Source organism: Salmo trutta, chromosome 34, assembly GCF_901001165.1.
Source record: "Salmo trutta chromosome 34, fSalTru1.1, whole genome shotgun sequence".
Lineage (NCBI taxonomy): Eukaryota > Metazoa > Chordata > Actinopteri > Salmoniformes > Salmonidae > Salmo > Salmo trutta.
This window is the reverse complement of record NC_042990.1, coordinates 11370946-11392685: the sequence shown is the minus strand read 5'-3', so window position 1 is coordinate 11392685 and position 21740 is coordinate 11370946. Positions and strand designations below refer to the sequence as shown.

At 40.3% G+C, this 21740-nt stretch overlaps 1 protein-coding gene across 3 annotated transcripts; it reads right to left on the bottom strand.

The window, feature by feature from the left end:
• Nucleotides 1–2779: 2779 nt before the first annotated feature.
• Nucleotides 2780–10282, bottom strand: tnfrsf11b (tumor necrosis factor receptor superfamily, member 11b). 3 transcript variants are annotated; one of them, XM_029731822.1, is made up of 5 exons: nucleotides 9994–10282; nucleotides 8741–8881; nucleotides 5694–6075; nucleotides 3384–3566; nucleotides 2780–3284 (listed from the first exon to the last, which is right to left on the bottom strand). In XM_029731822.1, exons 2-5 carry the CDS (start codon nucleotides 8753–8755, stop codon nucleotides 2953–2955), a joined length of 912 nt encoding a protein of 303 aa, XP_029587682.1. In that variant the 5' UTR covers nucleotides 8756–8881; nucleotides 9994–10282; the 3' UTR covers nucleotides 2780–2952. The 3 variants fall into 3 exon arrangements, with proteins under 3 accessions (XP_029587682.1, XP_029587683.1, XP_029587684.1); XM_029731823.1 differs by lacking the exon at nucleotides 9994–10282 and having other exon boundaries at nucleotides 8741–8969; XM_029731824.1 differs by lacking the exons at nucleotides 8741–8881; nucleotides 9994–10282 and adding an exon at nucleotides 6209–6266.
• Nucleotides 10283–21740: the final 11458 nt, after the last annotated feature.

Genomic DNA, 21740 nt, shown 5'->3' with positions numbered 1-21740 from the left:
GCCTGCTCCACGTCTCCTGATGTACTGGCCTGTCTCCTGGTAGCGCCTACATGCTCTGGACACTACGCTGACAGACACAGCAAACCTTCTTGCCACAGCTCGCATTGATGTGCCATCCTGGATGAGCTGCACTACCTGAGCCACTTGTGTGGGTTGTAGACTCCGTCTCATGCTACCACTAGAGTGAAAGCACCGCCAGCATTCAAAAGTGACCAAAACATCAGCCAGGAAGCATAGGAACTGAGAAGTGGTCTGTGGTCCCCACCTGCAGAACCACTCCTTTATTGGGGGTGTCTTGCTTATTGCCTATAATTTCCACCTGTTGTCTATTCCATTTGCACAACAGCATGTGAAATGTATTGTCAATCAGTGTTGCTTCCTAAGTGGACAGTTTGATTTCACAGAAGTGTGATTGACTTGGAGTTACATTGTGTTGTTTAAGTGTTCCCTTTATTTTTTTTAGCAGTATATTTATTTGCTGGGGGGTCACTGTGCACTCGGTGAAGAACACGGAGGAGCAGTTCTTTAAAACATGAACATTCAGAAGAAGCGAACATCTTTAAGCCTATAGCTCAGGTTATTGTCTGTAGCCTAGGAAGAAGTGATAACCTAGATAATACTGTATCAACTGTTTGGGTTATTGACTGGATTATTTGATTGCGGATTGTTTGTGTAAATGGAGAGTTTATGTTATTTGAGTGGAGAAAGCACTGTGCTCATGTCAATGCCAGAGTTGTTCAATTGAAAACCTTCAGCTGAAATAATAATTTCAACTCTTCACAATACATTTGTGTATGTTGAATTGTTTGATTTGACTACACATTCCAAGGATAAGACTCCATGAGAAATTACACTAGCAGATAAGAAACCTGTACTGTAAAGTGTATTTATATCATGTATAAAAAATAGCTATTTTGAAGTTTAGAGAGACATTTATGTAAGAGTAGACAAAAGTGCTTGTGTCTCACATGAACAATTACATGAAAAGGACGTTTAAGCAAGAATAACCTTTTATTGCAACAAGCATTTCAGGACTCCATGCTATACTATTAGAATTTTGTATATTTCATTTAAATATTATGTAACAATCCATATATTAGAAGTTAAATACACATTTTCATTCTGCAACAATTGAATATTCTATATCTAGGAAGTGTGCCTTTTTAAATCTTTCTTAAAATGCAACAAAATCACAAAACATGCACCAAACATGTTTGCATAACGCCAACATTGTGTGTGTGTGTGTGTGTGTGTGTGTGTGTGTGTGTGTGTGTGTGTGTGTGTGTGTGTGTGTGTGTGTGTTTGAATGTGTAACCATTGACTGCCACAGAGGTCAGTAGAAACATGTTACTTTTAAGTCAAACAATCAATGAACAATAGGTCTAGACCAGGAGTCCCCAGTTACATATAAATAATGAAATAAAGCTATACCCAAACGTGCTTCAGCCCAGTGTAAACGAAATGGCTGTCCCGTCAATAAATCTATCAGATTTACACAGAAACAGAGTGCTCCTTTTTTTTGTTATTCTGACAGATAGTCCACCGCATGCTGGGGTAAGGAATGTATTTTTTTGGATAGTTAGAAATAATTTGTAAACTGCAAATTGACCACAAGAATCCCAAACATATATAGTATTTGACAAAAACAGAAAACCTTGATTACATTGGGATATGATCTCACATGCCTCTATTTATGCATATGAATACTTGGGAACATACTTTTGGTCATGTAGTGTATGTCAACACCTGCTTGTTCAACATCTAATTCCAAAATCATGGGCATTAATATGGAGTTGGTCCCCCTTTTGCTGCTATAACAACCTCCCTTCTTCTGGGAAGAGTGAAGAGGCGACTCTGGGATGCTGGTCTTCTAGGCAGAGTTCCTCTGTCCAGTGTCTGTGTTATTTTGCCCATCTTAATCTTTTCTTTTATTGGCCAGTCTGAAATATGGCTTTTTCTTTGCAACTCCGCCAAGAAGGCCAGCATCCCAGAGTTGCCTCTTCAGTGTTGATGTTGAGACTGGTGTTTTGCGGGTACTATTTCATGAAGCTGCCAGTTGAGGACATGTGAGGCATCTGTTTCTCAAACTAGACACTCTAATGTACTTGTCCTCTTGCTCAGTTGTGCACCGGGGCCTCCCACTCCTCTTTCTATTCTGTTTTGAGCATGTTTGCGCTGTTCTGTGAAGGGAGTAGGACACAGTGTTGTACGAGATCTTCCGTTTCTTGTCAATTTCTTGCATGTAATAGCCTTAATTTCTCAGAACAAGAATAGACTGACGAGTTTCAGAAGAAAGTTCTTTGTTTCTTGCCATTTTGAGCCAGTAATCAAACCCACAAATGCTGATGCTCCAGAAACTCAACTGGTCTGCAGAAGGCCTGTTCTATTGCTTCTTTAATCAGAACAACAGTTTTCAGCTGTGCTAACATAATTGCAAAAGGGTTTACTAATGCTCAATTAGCCTTTTTAAAATGATAAACTTGGATTAACTAACACAACATGCCATTGGAACACAGGAGTGATGGTTGCTGATAATGGGCCTCTGTACGCCTATGTAGATATTCCATAAAAAAATCAGCCGTTTCCAGTTACAATAGTCATTTACAACATTAATAATGTCTACACTGTATTTCTGATCAATTTGATGTAATTTTAATGGACAAAAAATGTGCTTTTCTTTCAAAAACAAGGACATTTCTAAGTGACCCCAAACTTTTGAACGGTAGTGTACATATATAGATTTATGATAATTATCATAATTTTTTACTTTGTTTATTACTTTTTTTGCTCAGAAGACTTGGGAGGCCAAATAAAATCACGGTCACATATTGGGGAACCCTGGTCTAGACTGCATAGCCCATTTTAAAATGGACAACTGTTGAACTTAATTACTTTTTGCTGTCAAGATATGTTATTAAGAAGATGGGGATGAGAGGCTACTTTAACCCATTTTTAGGCTACTTCAACTAAGCCTTCGCATAGTTTGAATTGTTGGTCTATATATTTCAGTTTAAGCTCTAGTTTGTCTGCTGCATTGCGGGCCCCTGTCTTCCTCAACATCTCCGGAAGTTTCCTAACTTGGTCTTTCCCTGCACCTTGGTCCCAACTGTTCATAAAGTCGTTAAGACCCCTCCTAGAAAGTTTCATGACTGTTCCTCGGAGCTGTTTCTTGCCTCCCTCTTGCGGCAGCCTCATCGCTAAACGACGTATTCTCTGAAGGCCCATCTTCTGGTGAAGTTGAATGAAGAACGCAGGAAGGATTTCCTGCAGATATTCAGCTCCATCTGAAGAAAAAATAAACATGGTTGAGAAACTTAAACTCAATTGAGGCCACAAATGATTAGTCTTTCATTATAAATATTGTTATTCATAATGTGTTTTACCACGAGTTTTGAGGTCATCACATGAGGCACACAGTGTATCGTGCCAGCCCCTGCCTTTTAGCACCACGCGCAGTCCACCAGCTTCGCAGTTTGAGTGGGCAACACAGATTGCTTTTGCCGAGGAAACGTTAGAATAGAATCCGGGTTGACACTGCACACATTCTGTATCTTGTTGTGGTGTACCTGAGGAGATGTTTTGATGTGTATGCCACAATATTTATCTCAACATTATTTTAAAGAAATTCATTGAGGAACACAATCCATTAAAGATTTGATTTGGTTATGGCATTTGATACATGCTAAACAGGGGGGGACTGATTTCCATGGGGAATTGATAAAACATTGCTAATATTTGCTAATTGTTTGCAGTGGCTAGTTTAACAAACCCGAAGTGTGTTTTGCAGTCACTACTTGTCCATAGACTGCTATAATGCTAATGCAACATATCTACATACAGTGCATTTTGGAAGTATTCAGACCCCTTGACTTTTTCCACATTTTGTTACGTTACAACCTTATTCTAAAATTGATTAAATAAAACATTTTCCTCATCAATCTACACACAATACCTACCCTATGATGACAAAGTGAACACAGGTTTTTAGAGATGTTTGCAAATGTATTAAAAATAAAAACAGAAATACCTTATTTACATAAGTATTCAGACCCTTTGCTATGAGACTTGAAATTGAGCTCAGGTGCATCCTGTTTCTATTGATCATCCTTGAGATGTTTCTACAACTTGATTGGAGTCCACCTGTGATAAATTCAATTGATTGGACATGATTTGGAAAGGAACACACCTGTCTATATAAGGTTCCACAGCTGACAGTGCATGTCAGAGCATAAACCAAGCCATGAGGTTGAAGGAATTGTCCGTAGAGCTCCGAGACAGGATTGTGTCGAGGCACAGATCTGGGGAAGGGTACCAAAACATCTGCAGCATTGAAGGTCCCCAAGAACACAGTGGCATCATTCTTAAAAGGAAGAAGTTTGGAACCACCAACACTCTTCCTAGAGCTGGCCAACAGGCCTAACTGAGCAATCGGGGGAGAAAGGCCTTGGTCAGGGAGGTGACCAAGAACCCAATGGCCACTCTGACATGGCTCCAGAGTTCCTCTGTGGAGATGGGTGAACCTTCCATAAGGACAAACATCTCTGCAGCACTCCACCAATCAGGCCTTTATGGTAGAATGGCCAGACGGAAGCCACTCCTCAGTAAAAGACACATGACAGCCCGCTTGGAGTTTGACAAAAGGCACCTAAAGGACTCTCAGACCATGAGAAACAAGATTCTCTGATCTAATGAAACCAAGATTGAACTCTGACCTGAATGCCAAGCGTCATGTCTGGAGGAAACCTGGCACCATCCCTACGGTGAAGCATGGTGGTGGCAGCATCATGCTGTGGGGATGTTTTTCAGCAGCAGAGACTGGGTCACTACTCAGGATCGAGGGAAAGCTGAACGGAGCAAAGTACAGAGAGATCATTGATGAAAACCTGCTCCTGAGCGCTCAGGACTTCAAACTGGGGCGAAGGATCACCTTCCAACAGGACAACGACCCTTAGCACATAGCCAAGACAATGCAGGAGTTGCTTCGGGACAAGTCTCTGAATGTCCTTGAGTGGCTTAGCCAGAGCCCGGACTTGAACCTGATCAAACATCTCTGGGGAGACCTGAAAATAGCTGCGCAGCAACGCTCTCCATCCAACCTTACAGAGCATGAGAGGATGTGCAGAGAAGAATGGGAGAAACTCCCCAAATACAGGTGTGCCAAGCTTGTAGCGTCATACCCAAGAAGACTCTATGCTGTAATCACTGCCAAAGGTGCTTCAACAAGGTACTGAGTAAAGGGTCAGAATACTTATGTAAATGTGATATTTATTTTTTATTTTTGCAAAAATGTCTAAACCTGTTTCTGCTTTGTCATTATGGGGTATTGTGTGTAGATTGATGAGAATAAAAAAAACGATGTAATCAATTTTAGAATAAGGCTGTAACTTAACAAAATGTGGAAAAAGTCAAGGGGTCTGAATACTTTCCGAATGCACTGTAAAATAATTGAACTATTCCTTAAATCCGCCTTAATTAGCAAATTTGGTATTGATACCAAATGCCATTTTTCCCTTTTTACAATCCAAACAAAGACAAACACAGTCAGAATATACTGAGACATATGAACATTCGATGTATGCATCGACTATAAACTATTATGAGTAAAACACTTTATCATCATAGACTTAAGTGGAAATTTCTCGTAGGCTTATTATTTTTTTCCGTGCGTATAACTGGCTCTATTTTAGTCATACCTGTAGTATTCGCTCCATACCCAGGGGGGCATTCTTTATGTTTGATGCATGCTTCGTATCTCTTGTTGAAGTAGTAACCCTCCTTGCACTCGCACTCGCAGTTGTTGAATGGAGAACACTCCTGCTTGACGACTTGGTTCTCAGCGCACATGCTGCAGCGCAGGCACATGGAGATGTGGTTCCAAAATTCTGTGTATGCCCCTTTGGGACATTTCGCACAGTCGCTCTTTCGGGTGGCACTGCAGGGCGCGCGGAGGTACGTTCCAGGTGGACAGCGATCACACACTAATGAACGACCGGAGAACGGATCATCATTTTTGAATGTTTGGGCGTGAAGTGCCATACTGGCATCAGCACTGAAAAGCATCACTGTAAGGAAGAGCTGTGAAGAAAGAACAGACAGGTTGTCATTCAGTTTGTTTATAAAGCGTTCGTTCACAATTTCATATTCAGATAATTGCAATGAACTTAAAAACACCGTTTTCAAGACAGGCTAAACATATGTTTCCACATACCATCATTGTGTAGGCTAATGCAGTTCTCCTTGGATTCAAAAGGATGCTTTCTTTCTTTGGTCCACAAACGAGTCCGGCTATTTAAGCGCGCGCCTACAAGCGCATTGAGCGTGGGCGTCACTGCGGTTTGTTTAACGGAGCCTATTTTACCTATCAATTAACAATTGACGTGGATATGTGTAACCTATTTTAGGGTTCTGTTCAATCTGTAACATTCATCGAAAGAAATGTAAAGTCATTTCCTATTGAGATGACACATCCAGTGTTTATCTTAACGCAGGAACCATACGAGATGGTAGGTAGGCAATTCTGGGAATAGTGCATTAATTGCACTGATAGGAAAGACTTGTTCTGGTTCTCGTTAGTCTATTCATTGGAGGAAATCTCATTATAAGATACCAGGAAATGCCAAAGAACATATTCCTGCTTCCTGATGCATATTTGCTATTAGCCTAGAAACCGATGGGCTGGTGCGCTAACTTTCTAAATGTAATATGTTAGTTACTAGTTACCTGTCCAAAACTGTAATCAGTAAAGTAACTTTTGGATTACCCAAACTCAGTAACACACTGTGATTACTTTTGGATTACTTTATCCTGAACAAGCATTAGAAGAAGACAAAATGTATCCATCAAACGCATTTGGTGTGTCATCATAGTGGTCTCTGACAGGTGCTCAGACTTCCTTAGGTGGAACAAACTTGAACTTGCACTTTTTTTCAATGCTAACTTGAATGTCATTGACAAAACAGATTGGTGTCATAATGTGTATATATATTTTTTCACTAACATAATTTCTGTATTTAAAAGTAATCCAAGAAGTAATCATCTAGTTTTTCAAAAGTATCTTTAATCTCATTGCAATATTTTAGATGGTAATGTAACTAATTACAGTTCGGGTTTTTTTGTATTTTTTTGTATTATTTTTTTTGTACTTACCAAACCTGAAAGACATAAAGTACCAGTCAAAAGTTTGGACACACCTACTCATTTTGGGTTTTTTCTTTATTTTTACATTGTAGAACAATAGTGAAGACGTCACACATATTAAATAGCACATATGGAATCATGTAGTAAGCAAAAAAGTGTTAAACAAATCAAAATCCATGTTATATTTAAGATTCTTTGAAGTAGGCACCCATTGCCTTGATGACACCTTTGCACACTCTTGGCATTTTCTCAACCAGCTTCATGAGGTAGTCACCTGGAATGCATTTCATTTGGGGAATTTCTTAATGTGTTTGAGCCAATCCGTTGTGTTGTGACAAGGTAGGGGTGGTTTACAGAAGTTAGCCCTATTTGGTAAAAGATCAAGTCCATATTATGGCAAGAACAGCTCAAATAAGCAAAGAGAAATGACAGTCCATCATTACTGTAAGACATGAAGGTCAGTGAATCCTGAAAATGTCAAGAACTTTGAAAGTTTCTTCAAGTGCAGTTGCAAAAACCATCAAGCGCTATGATGAAACTGGCTCTCATGAGGACCGCCACAGGAAAGGAAGACCCAGAGTTACCTCTGCTGCAGAGGATAAGTTCATTGGTGTTAACTACACCTCAGATTGCAGCCCAAATGAATGCTTCACAGAGTTCAAGTAACAGACACATCTCAACATCAACTGTTCAGAGGAGACTGCGTGAATCAGGCCTCCATGGTCGAATTGCTGCAAAGAAACCACTACTGAAGGACACCAATAAGGAGAAAATACTTCCTTGGGCCAAGAAACACGAGCAATGGACATTAGACTGGTGGAAATCTGTCCTTTTGTCTGATGAGTCCAAATTTGAGATTTTTGGTTCCAACCGCTGTGTCTTTGTGAGACGCAGAGTAGGTGAACGGATGATCTCCACATGTGTGGTTCCCACCGTGAAGCATGGAGGAGGAGGTGTGATGGTGTGGGGTTGCTTTGCTGGTTAGACTGTCTGTGATTTATTTATAATTCAAGGCACACTTAACCAGCATGGCTACCACAGCATTCTGCAGCGATACGCCATCCCATCTGGTCTGTGCTTAGATGGACTATCATTAGTTTTTCTACAGGACAATGACCCAACACACCTCCAGGCTGTGTAAGGGCTATCTGACCAAGGAGAGTGATGATGGAGTGCTGCATCAGATGACCTGGCCTCCACAATCACCTGACCTCAACCAAATTGAGATGGTTTGGGATGAGTTGGACTGCAGAGGGAAGGAAAAGCAGCCAACATGTGCTCAGCATATGTGGGAACTCCTTCAAGACTTTTGGAAAAGTATTCCTCATGAAGCTGGTTGAGGGAATGCCAAGAGTGTGCAAAGCTGTCATCAAGGCAAAGGGTGGCTACTTTGAAGAATCTCAAATGTAAAATTTACTTTTTTTGGTTACTACATGATTCCATATATGTTATTTCACAGTTTTTTAATGTCTTCACTATTATTCTACAATGTAGGAAATAGTAAAAATAAATTAAAACCCCTTGAATGAGTAGGTGTGTCCAAACTTTTGACTAGTACTGTACATTAGGAAAAAAATTGTTCACCCATATGCAAAACTTCTACCTTTGAAAGTTCCATGTGGATGTCTTCTTCAGCTGACCCTTGACAGGAAGACTTTCACAGCTCTCTGGTCCATCTGGGTGAAGTAACTGATGTTGCCCAGGCTGCTATACTTGGGCTGCATCCTCTCACAGTGGGCCACACCTACAGACAGCAGAATAAGGTCAACACTAGGCAGCAGTTGTACATACCCGTACATTTGACCCAGAGTTTTTCATGAGCCTCACCTGAGCCTCCTTTGCAAAACTCATGGGTTGTTTAGACACTGACTAGTTTACGGATTACCAGTGGCATACTGTACCCTCTCCTTAGATGGTCTGTTCATTGTAATTAATCTCTGACAATGTCCCAGAGCTCTTTATTTTAATTGGTGTTTTGGAGGTCATTTTAATTAACGTGTTATGCAATGCAGAACAACAAGTTGTCATTGCATTGCCTGTTTGTGCAGGATGAGTCTTCCATTTCAAAGGCAACAGTTAAAACGATAGATCACACAAATCCATCAACAACACAAATATACAAATTGTTTTAGTGGGTGTTTGATTGTGAGAAAAACAATACCAATTCCATGGAAATGCCTCACCATTTGAAGTTCCACACAGTATGACTGTGCTAAGTGCCTTTATTGGCATTTTCCATAAAACACTTTTAAACAATCTTTCGCTGTATTTATTTCCAAAAGTGCTGATGTAAATGGAAACAATTATTTGGCATAGGATAATGAACAAATCATTCCTCAAGTATGCCCAACAGACTTTCCTATTGCAAAAACACATTTGTGTACACAACTATATTTGATTCCATTGGTGACTCCGGAGAAGACCTTTCTCAGGTACTTAACCGTTATTTGATTACACACACATGTGCGTTGCCCTAATTTGGATGACAAACTGACCCATTAAATAAGAAGCCTGTAAAACGAGGTTTACATGAAGTCTGGAAGGTTTATGAGGAACCTTCTTAGGTACGGCTGGTGAAAATGCCATTTGTTTTATTGCAGATGTTCCCCCAGCTGATCCTCAACTTGTAACCTCAGAAGAGTCCTCAAATTGTAAACATTTGGACAACATTGAGAACCCGGGTTAAGCTGTAAGTATAAAGTATGCTATACTGTAAGAGCATGCATATCTGTTACACAACTCAGTGCAGCCGTATTGGCTGTTTACCATGTTATTGTATAAGAACCAACTGTACTGTAAAACCAGGGTCATGTTCAGTTGAGAAAAAAACATTTGACAAAAAGTAGCAGTACTTACTGGAAAATAGAACAAAGATTTTTGTTTTCCATTGCAAAACATTTTGCCATGCTTTGCCCTTCTATACACAACCCCGGTGAATGGATTCTATAGCCAACCGTCCCAGCAGCAGAGAGCGACGGATGGTCTGATTGCACAATGAGAGATCTGTGTCCGCAGATAAGTTGTGCAAAGGTATGTGTTCTGGGCCCGATCCAATTTTTGTTGCCATTTATTTACACTTTAATCTCCACCTCCATCATTTCCTTCTGTTCCGTCATTACGATCAGCTTCGATCAGTGTCATTTCCATTTTTAAAGTGACATATCAAATGTCATCCACTTTTAGGCTCAGGATATAAATTGAGGTATTACATACATCAATGGTTACTACATTCGAATGACAGTGAAAAAAGGGCCTTCCAATGTCCACTCAAAATCAAAAGGATAAATCAATTACAATACACATACCTACCGTACATTCTTCCTGTGTAATGCAAAATATATTGACTATGTGATATCCGTAGGTTGATCAAACTAATCAAACTGATCAACCTACTCTTTGACTGTCCTTTTAACCTGAAAATATGATTAACATAGTCCAAGACTAAAGTCAGAAAGAGGATAGAGGAATGTTTGGCGTGACAACTTCCACAGTGGTGTGAAGTACTTAAGTAAAAATGCTTTAATGTACTACTTAAGTAGTTTTTGGGGTATTTGTACTTTACCTTACTATTTCTATTTTTGACTGCTTTTACTTCACTACATCCTTAAAGAATGTACTTTTTACTCCATACATTTTCCTTGACACCCTGAAGTACTCGTTACATTTAGAATTTTCCTTAACAGGGAAATTGTCCAATTCGCTCATTTATCAAGAGAACATCCTTGGTCAACCATACTACCTCTAATCTGGAGGACTCACTAAACATACATGTTTTTTTTGTAAATTATGTCTGAGTGTTGGAGTGTGCCGCTGTCTATGCGTAATATTTTTTTAAAAATTGTGCTGTCATCTGGTTTGCTTAATATAAAGTATTTGAAATGATTTATACTTTTACTTTTGATTATTAAGTATATTTGAGCAACTATATTTACTTTTGATACTTAAGTATATTTAAAACCAAATACTTTTGGAGTTTTATTCAAGTAGTACTTACACTTTTACTTGAGTCATTTTCTATTAAGGTATCTTTTTACTCAAGTAGGAAAATTGGGGACTTTTTCCACCACTGTAACTTCCCCATTTTAGGTAAGCAGAATACCACAGTATTTGGTCATTGGATTTCAAGCACAGGCTGCGTCACCTCCTCACAACATATTTTCTCAATTCATTCACTTTCCCTCTACTCATTTTACCGATGTTGTAATAGTCTTGTTCACAGACGTTGACACAAAGATGTAAGCATATTCACTGCAATATCACGGATGCCCTGAAGAGATTGGCACGATTGCACTAGGCCTTCTTCCGTTCTCTGTGTGATTTTAATAACATTCCATTTAGTTGTATATAACACACACAATGATAGACTCAGAGGGAACACATGATTATACCCTGACTAACTTAATTGACCAAAAGTATTCATGATTACACATGGATAAACACACTGATTTATATGACTATGACTTGAGCTATGAATAATGTTGGAACGTACAGTATTTACCTGTCTGGCACCATAGATCAGACAGGAGGCAGTCTTTTGGATGCTGGAGAAATATCCCTCTGTACACTCTTCCCACACTGTCACTTAGCAATGTTCCTGTATGTAAGATTATTACAAGGAATGATACAGAACTGTATATACAAGCATGGCAGATTTGCCTGGATATTGGGTATTATGATTTTTTTTCTTGTTTTGTAAAGGGAGCACAGTCAACCTTTTGTAATAACTGCACCTCCTCCACCACAGGTCAGTTCACTCCTGACTTTCTATTTACAGAATACAATTCTATCTCCACCTGCTGGTTGTATCCATCTACATGTAAGACTGTTAGCTTCTGTCCCTGAACAAATTAGATCCCCACTTGTACACTTTAGAATGATGGAGGATGACTGAAGGACTATGCGAAATTATTTTGCAGAATGATTGCATGCTGTCAAGACACCTAATTTATGGGTTTACCTGTTGCATAATCAATTGACTGAATTTGGATTTTGTCCATCACTCATCCTCGAGATATTAATTGAGAAACTCCCAATAAATATTTTGCAAAGTTCTCAAGAATATAAAGAAACGATCATAAGAACTGTCAACACACAGTTGAGTGAGACGATGAGAAGCTGTGAGGCAGAGAGCAAAGAGAGTGAGGTCACACCATGACATTTGAATAGACAAAGGTCAGGGTCAAAGGTAACATGAGGCTCACGACACAAACATCGCGTAATCAGTGTATCAATGCATGCAGGCACATAGGTTTCAGAGGCCTCACTATAACAACTGCATGCTCTTTGTCGTTTCTCTAAACACTGTTACTGTTTATAAACTGGGTGGTTTGAGCCCAGAATGCTGCTTGGCTGGTACTGTTCTAATTACGTTTGTAGACAGTTTATAATAGCAATAAGGCACCTCGGGGGTTTGGGGTATTTGGCCAGTATACCACGGCTAATGCGTCGTGCATGAGAACAGCCCTTAGCCGTGGTATATTGGCCATATACCACACCTACTCGGGCTGTATTTCTTAATAAGGAACAAAACAAAAATATAAACACATGTAAAGTGTTGGTCCCATGTTTCATGAGCTGAAATTAATGATCCCAGAAATTGTCCATACAGTACGCACAAAAAGCTTATTTGGCTAAAATTTTGTGCACAAATTTGTTTACATCCCTGTTAAGGAGCATTTCGGTTTTGCCAAGATAATCCATCCACTTGACAGGTGCACCTTATGCTGGGGACAACAAAAGACCACTCTAAAATGTGAAGTTTTGTCACACAACACAATGTCACAGATGTCTCAAATTTTGAGGGAGTGTGCAATTGGCATGCTGACTGCAGGAATGTCCACCAGAATATTAATTTCTCTACCATAAGCTAATGTTGTTTTAGAGAATTTGGCAGTATGTCCAACCGGCCTCACAACCACAGACCACATGTAACCACTACAGCCCAGGACCTCCACATCTGGCTTCTTAATTTGCGGGATCATCTGAGATCAGCTATCTGGACAGCTGATGAAACTGTGGGTTTGCACAACCAAATAATTTCTGCATAAACTGTCAGAAACGGTCTCAGGGAAGCTCATCTGCATGCTCGTTGTTCTCACCAAGGTCTTGACCTGACTGCAGTTCAGTGGGCAAATGCTCTCCTTCGATGGCCGCTGGCACGCTGGAGAAGTGTGCTCTTCACAGATGAATCCCGGATTCAACTGTACCGGCAGATTTGCTGATGTCAACGTTGTGAACAAAGTGCCCATGTAGTAGATTGGCATATTATAAGGTTAATTGACCCCACCTTGTGGTACCACCGTATAGTGTCATTTGTGACTGGATAGTCCTAATATGCAGTGCACTGAATTGGTAAGGGACATTGGTAAGGGTTGTTAGACTCTAGCTTGAAATGTACTGATTCATGTTACTATACTAGTGAACACATTAATGACTTTACATGTTTAACCTGTTAGGGCTAGGGGGCAGTATTTACACGGCCGGATAAAAAACGTACCTGATTTAATCTGGTTACTACTCCTGCCCAGTAACTAGAATATGCATATAATTATTGGCTTTGGATAGAAAACACCCTAAAGTTTCTAAAACTGTTTGAATGGTGTCTGTGAGTATAACAGAACTCATATGGCAGGCAAAAACCTGAGAAGATTCCTTACAGGAAGTGGCCTGTCTGACCATTCCTTGAGCTTCTTGCCTCTGTTTATTGAAGACTGAGGATCTTTGAGGAAAATTGCATAAAAATTGATTTTAAACAGCGGTTGACATGCTTCGAAGTACGGTAATGGAATATTTAGAATTTTTTTGTCACGAAATGCGTCGTGCTCATAACCCTTCTTTACCATTCGGATAGTGTCTTGAACGCACGAACAAAACGCCGCTGTTTGGATATAACTATGTATTATTTGGGACCAAACCAACATTTGTTATTGAAGTAGAAGTCCTGGGAGGGCATTCTGACGAAGAACACTAAAGGTAATAACATTTTTCTTATAGTAAATCTGAGTTTGGTGAGTGCTAAACTTGCTGGGTGTCTAAATAGCTAGCCCTGTGATGCCGGGCTATCTACTTAGAATATTACAAAATGTGCTTTTAAAATCGGACATATCGAGTGCATAGAGGAGTTCTGTATCTATAATTCTTAAAATAATTGTTATGCTTTTTGTGAACGTTTATCGTGAGTAATTTAGTAAATTTTTAGTAAATTCACCGGAAGTTTGCGGGGGGTATGCTAGTTCTGAACGTCACATGCTAATGTAAAAAGCTGGTTTTTGATATAAATATGAACTTGATTGAACAAAACATGCATGTATTGTATTACATAATGTCCTAGGTGTGTCATCTGATGAAGATCATCAAAGGTTAGTGCTGCATTTAGCTGTCTTCTGGGTTTTTGTGACATTATATGCTAGCTTGAAAAATGGGTGTCTGATTATTTCTGGCTGGGTACTCTACTGACATAATCTAATGTTTTGCTTTCGTTGTAAAGCCTTTTTGAAATCGGACAGTGTGGTTAGATTAATGAGAGTCTTGTCTTTAAAATGCAGTAAAATAGTCATATGTTTGAGAAATTGAAGTAATAGCATTTCTAAGGTATTTGAATAACGCGCCACAGGATTCCACTGGCTGTTACGTAGGTGGGACGATTTCGTACCGCCGACCCTAGAGAGGATAAGGAATGTATATGTTGGGTTCAATGGAGGGTAGATGGGACTAGGAAAATGGAAAGTTATTGATAGTAAAAGCTTCATATTCTGTTCCATGTTTCTGAGAGGAGAGGTGAAAGGTAATTGTTAGTCTCTGGTAAGGCAGGATGGCTGCGGAACTAGGGAGGAGTGAGGAATGCGTCTCGAGGTCAAGTCAACAGATGAAGTGTGTAAGGACAGACGCTGGGAGACGAGAAGCAAGTACAGGGAGTGAATATTTAATGGATAACAGACAAGAAACAAAACACGAACAGCGTCATCTGGACAAGGGACACATAACGTCATTAATGTTGACTCGGGGGAAAAAACGGAGGAAATGACAGATATAGGGGAGGTAATTAATAACGTGATGGAGTCCGGGCGAGTCCGATGAAGCGCTGGTGTGCGTAATGATGAGCAGCCTGGCAGCCTCGAGTGCCAGAGAGGGGGGTAGACGTTACAAAGTGAGAAGAAACCTCTGAGAGGGGGGCCAGAGAGGCCCGCCACAATGCCTCTCCTGCTGCAGTACTACCGCACACAGACATTCCACGCCCATGAAGGTTTTAGTAACAGGCAGGGCTGTGACTACACCAGTGAGATGAACCAATTATATTCCTGCCTAGAAACAGAAATATATTGGTTGTCTAGATGTGTAAGGAGTTGACCCCGCCTATTAGAAGGTTAGAAATACATGTGCTTGTGTAATCATACCTTGTCCTTGCAGCTGTATGACCAAGTGGGTGAATAAACTTGGTTTGAGCTTTTTCTAGTTGTCCATTTGGGTTTTTACTCAGTTAGGTTCTGAACAAACAGGGTGAACGAGGTCACAGGGTCGACCGAGCAGGTTGTTGGGACGTGGGTTGATCGGAGCTCCTTTATCAATCGTTAATGAATGTATGTGTGAGACTGATGATTGGCTGAGAGAAATGTGTGATAAAATGATTGTGGGGGCTGTCTTTTTAGACTTCAGTGCAGCTTTTGACATTATCGATCATAATCTGCTGCTGGAAAACGTATGTGTTATGGCTTTACACCTCCTGCTATAATGTGGATAAAGAGTTACTTGTCTAACAGAACACAGAGGGTGTTCTTTAATGGAAGCCTCTCAAACATAATCCAGGTAGAATCAGGAATACACCAGGGTAGCTTTTTAGGCCCTTTGAAAAAAGCAATCTTTACTAACGACATGCCACTGACTTTGAGTAAAGCCAGAGTGTCTACAGTACGTATGCGGATGACTCAACACTATACACGTCAGCTACTACAGCGACTGAAATGACTGCAACACTTAACAAAGAGTTGTATTTAGTTTCAGTGGGTGGCAAGGTATACGCAAGCCCTAAACATTTCTAAAAGTATTGTATTTGGGACAAATCATTCACTGAACCCTAAACCTCAACTAAATATTGTAATAAATCATGTGGAAATTGAGCTCTGAGGAAGTGTAAGGTGGTGTTGAGCAGCTGGACTGATCAAGCAGGGAAGCAGTGGATTAAAGGGGTGATAACAGGAATGCCTGTGAGTGTTAGCACTAAATAGGTCAGCAACAACTTGAGAGGAGGCGTTCTAGTGAATGTTCAAAGATTGCAAGCAACAAGGGATGGAGCCTTTAAGATGTTCTAATTGCCAGAGGTTTGTGCATGTGGCAACAGCCTTTAAAGAGAAAAAGAGGTGTGCCCGGTGTGGAGGGGAGCATGAGTATGGGAAGTGCGGGGATGGTGTACAACCAAAGTGCTGCAGCTTTGGGGGTGCTCATAGTGTACCATATGATGGGTGTGAGGCAATGGATTAGGCAGTGGAGGTGCAACAAGTGAGAGTGGAGAGAAGGGTGTCATATGCTGAGGCAGTGAGTGTGGTCCAGGTCCAGGGAGATACAGGTTCAACGGAGAGATGGTTAGGAGCATCTAGACCGGGGATTATGGGGCAGGTGGGCTAACACTATGTATGCTAACACTATGTATGCCATTTGCTAACACTATGTATGCCATATACATAGTGTTAGCAATTTATGTTATTCCTCAATAACAAAAACTTAAAAGCAAATCAGGTGGAGGAAAATAGGTTTATTCAAAAAGGACAAATACAGGGAGGTAGATGGTCATTCTCTCCTGTCCTCAGTGATTCTCTCCTGTGGTTCTCTCCAGTGATTCTCTCTCCACAGAACAAAAGAACAGCATGTAGTTTTATAACCCAGCCCTAGCCTGTGGTTGACCAATTAGAATTCCTTGCAAAAAAACTAGCCAATGGCCAAATAACAAGTATCCCATTTCAGAAGACATATTCCTCCCATGTCTCTGAACCATTGATCAATAATTCCCTATTACAGAAAAAACAGTATTTCCATTGATCGTTAGTACTCTATTGACTCTTGTCCTCTTGACCTCTCGTACTCTGTCTCTGCGTTGTGTATTTATCTTCGACATATTCTTACACTCCACCCTAGACCATTTTAAAAGGAAATAGTTCAAATGTATTTTTTGATTTTTTTTTTTTTTAAACATGACAAAAATAGACATAAGATATTTATGCAGTAAGCATATAGTCATTCGCATTAAACACCTTGTATTTCTATAAAACACAAAGGGCACATTGTACTTGCTGTTACAATAAGAAATAGATTTCAAACAGAGTTATAGAAAATAAGTATTAACAGGTGTAATGATGATGTACATCCTGTATTAGGAGGAAACTCACACAAAAATGTTTTTGTATTCAAGACAATAATATTAAAATCGTCCTGTTGGCAAGGTAATCATTCACCAAGTCCTTTAAAAGTGACCAGCTCTTCCACACGGGTATCAGTCCCACATAGATAACTATTAGAAATGATGTTCTGACAGTCTGCCGGTAGTGAGGAATTTTTATTCCGTTCAACTGGTTGCACTTCAGGTACAGTCCTTGAATCAAAGGATATTGCTGCAGTCTCAGACGATAGATTCTCATAACCTGTAACGAAGGAAACAAAAAAGTGAAAGTAACATGTCCTGCTTTCAAGAGAAATGGATATTTCACATAGATTTCCATAAGTAAGCATGTCCCAATTTTCAGGAAACCGTTAGACATTTCACCTAGATATCCCTAATACGACGACTGATGTGTACAACAAATAAGCTTATCAGGTTTTGATCATCTTACTATGCTTCTTCACCCCAGATTGGCCCCCAATTGCTAATCAATCAGTTCTTAATTCTCCACGCTCCACTTTGTCATCAAAATGGACAACCTTGCAATGAATGACATGTATCCATTGTGATTTTCCCTGAACTTTTACTACTGACCTCGTTATGAGCAAAACTTGATAAGGACCTTCCCATTTTGGCCCTAATGTGTCTATTGTATACAACTGAAGGAAGAAGCCACTGCTCCAAAACCGCCATAAAAAAGCCAGACTACGGTTTGCAACTGCACATGGGGACAAAGATCGTACTTTTTGTGGAGAAATGTCCTCTGGTCTGATGAAACAAAAATAGAACTGTTTGGCCACAGCTGCACCACCATGTTTGGAGGAAAAAGGGGGAGACTTGCAAGCCGAAAAACACCATCCCAACCGTGAAGCAAGGGGGTGGCAACATCATGTTGTGGGGATGCTTTGCTGCAGGAGGGACTGGTGCACTTCGCAAAATAGATGGCATCACAAGGAAGAAAAATTATGTGGATATATTGAAGCAACATCTCAAGACATCAGTCAGGAAGTTAAAGCTTGGTTGCAAATGGGTCTTCCAAATGGACAATACAGTCTTAGGATCACCACTTTATTTTAACTGATCTAAAACAGGGAATTTTTACTTGGATTAAATGTCAGGAATTGTGAAAATCTGAGTTTAAATGTATTTGGCTAAGGTGTATGTAAACTTCTGACTTCAACTGTATTTATTTACCATCCCCCCAGGAGTTATTTCCCATTAGAGAGTTGTATGCAATAGTTAAGCATTGTGTCATTCATAAAGTGAACGTCTGCTTTTCTCAAATCTAACGTGCCTGGTATTATCACATTGTCCATTGTAGTAACTGCCCATTAACTGCCCATGCCCAGCCTGCCTCACACCCCCCTCCACAATGCTTGAACCACTAAGATAAACTCAGGGTTTTCCAACGGATGACTATAACCCCATCAGAGAGCTGATCCAAACCAACTCACAACAGTCGTGTTCAAGTAATGTGGTATCTGTAGGATACATCAGAGTAGCTGGATTACATGGTGTCTTTTCAACTATACCCATGTCCCATAGATCTTTAATCACTACTTTAGTAGTGTCCATAGCTTCCTTGATAATGGGATATTGTTTTGTGCAAGGTGGGGCAACACCTGTTAATCACACTGGTTCCGTATCCAAAGTTCCACACTCATTTTTCTTCGTAGTCCAAATAGGATGGTTCTGAACTGTAGATCCCTGCAGTTGTCTAATTTGCCACGTCATCTTCCCTTCAGAAATGTTCAATGTAGAGTCAAGTTGCATAATAACATCAAGGCCTAAAATAGGTTGTTTAAATGAGCCTATCTACACCCCTGCATCAATCTTCATTGGACCAATAGAAATTGATAATGGTTAGGTTTGTTTGATAACCCCCCCCCCCACCCCACTCCTGTTGCTCTCACTCTCATCTGCTTGCCCGTGTACTAAGGACATATAAATTATGTTTTGCATAAGATATGGGCAATACATTGACTTCAGCACCATTATCTACTAAAAAATCTACTGCAAAGTTGTTAAACATCATGTTCACATATATTCCATCAGATTTCATATGTACACCAGATAAAATGGGACGTAAGAGGGGATCTATTAGTTTCCCTCAACAGCATCCAGCAAACTGCTGCTGAGCCGGAGAGAGCTTCTTACATTTCTGCATCTGCATTGTGTCATTGGGGCTGTTGTCTTGATTCCATTTTCCCTTAGACTGACCCTGCTTCTCCTGGCCGTTCCTCATAAGAATACGTTTTCTTTTCCGACATTCTCGTTGCCAGTGACCAGAAATTATGACAATAATGACATACACCAGGTTTCTCTTCTACTGAATGAATAATGTTGTTGGTTTCACTCGGAACCTGCATACAGTTGCAAGAAAAAGTATGTGAACCCTTTGCAATTACCTGGATTTCTGCATAAATTGGTCAGCAAATGATCAGTGATCTGATCTTCTTCTAAGTCACAACATTAGACAAACACAGTGTGCTTAAACTAATAAAACACAAATTATTGTGTTTTTGTTGTCTATATTGAATTCATAATTTAAACATTCATAGTGTAGGTTGGAAAAAGTATGTGAACCCCGAGAGTAATGACTTCACCAAAAGCTAATTGGAGTCAGGACTCAGCTAACCTGGAGTCCAATCAATGAGACGAGATTGGAGATGTTGGTTAGAGCTGCCCTGCTACAATATAAAACACTCACAAAATGTGAGTTTGCTATTCACGTGAAGCATTGTCTGATGTGAACCATGCCTCGAACAAAAGAGATCTCAGGAGACCTAAGATTAAAAATAGTTGATTTACATAAAGCTGGAAAGGGTTAAAAAAGAATCGCTAAAAGCCTTGATGTTCATCAGTCCACGGTAAGACAAATTGTCTATAAATGGAGAAAGTTCAGCACTGTTGCTACTCTCCCTAGAAGTGTCCGTCCTGCAAAGATGACTGCAAGAGCACAGCACAGAATGCTCAATGAGGTTAAGAAGAATCCTAGTGTCAGCTAAAGACTTACAGAAATCTCTGGAACATGCTAACTTCTCTGTTGATGAGTCTACGATATTTAAAACACAAAACAAGAATGGTGTTCACGGAAGAAGTCACTGCTGTCCAAAAAAAAACTTTGCTGAAGTTTGCAAAAGTGCTGGATGTTCCACAGCACTACTGGGAAAATATTCTGTGGACAGATTAAACTAAAGTTGAGTTGTTTGGAAGGAACACACAACATTATGTGTGGAGAAAAAATATGGTGGAGGTGGAGGGAGCATCATAGTTTGGTGCTACCTTGCTGCCTCAGGGCTTGGGCAGCTTGCTATCATCGACGGAAAAATGAATTCCCATGTTTATAAAAACATTTTGCAGGAGAATGTAAGTCTACCTGTCCGCCAATTGAAACTCAACAGAAGTTGGGTGATGCAACAGGACAACTACCCAAAACAGAAGTAAATCAACAACAGAATGGCTTCAACAGAAGAAAATACGCCTTCTGGAGTGGACCAGTCAGAGTCCTGACCTCAAACCGATTGAGATGCTGTGGCATGACCTCGAGAGCAGTTCACACCAGACTTCCCAAGAATATTGTTGAACTGAAACAGTTTTGTAAAGAGTGTGGAAGGACCACCAGAGGGCAGGCTGGGCTCACGGATAGTAGCCCAACAAGGCATGTGAGACCAGGGAACCAGAGTCAATTAAGCACAGCTGACGGTACTAATGAGAGATTCTCTTTCCCCTACAAGAGAGAGGATGGAACCAGCAAGAAAGGGGGAAGATCAACTATCTTTGGAGAATGGCTACGGAGAGAGAGGTGCTATCCATGAAGAGCCATTAAGACGGTGATGAATATGTGATTGTTGTTATAGTTTGAAGATAATCGTAATGTGATCCTGTGTCCTCTAAAGAAGATGTATGTTGTTCCTTTGGAGATTCTCATTGACTGTGTTGGAGTGTTTGTATTGTCAGAAATCCCTCAATAGAGAACTGTGTTGAATCAAGAAAACCTACTCTGGACTCGTTTATTCCACCTTTCCACTTTAGAGTGACACCAAATGACTTGGCCCGCTCACATTGGTGGAGAATGTGGGCACTAGGTGGACGAGTGACACAAGGATAAGTGAGTAAATCAAGATTCTTCCAGTAGACAGAGGAACCATTCAAGAACGATGGACAACGCCCTACTACAACAGTTGATCACGGCACAGCAGACAACCATAGAACTCCTGCAACGACAGCTGAGTGG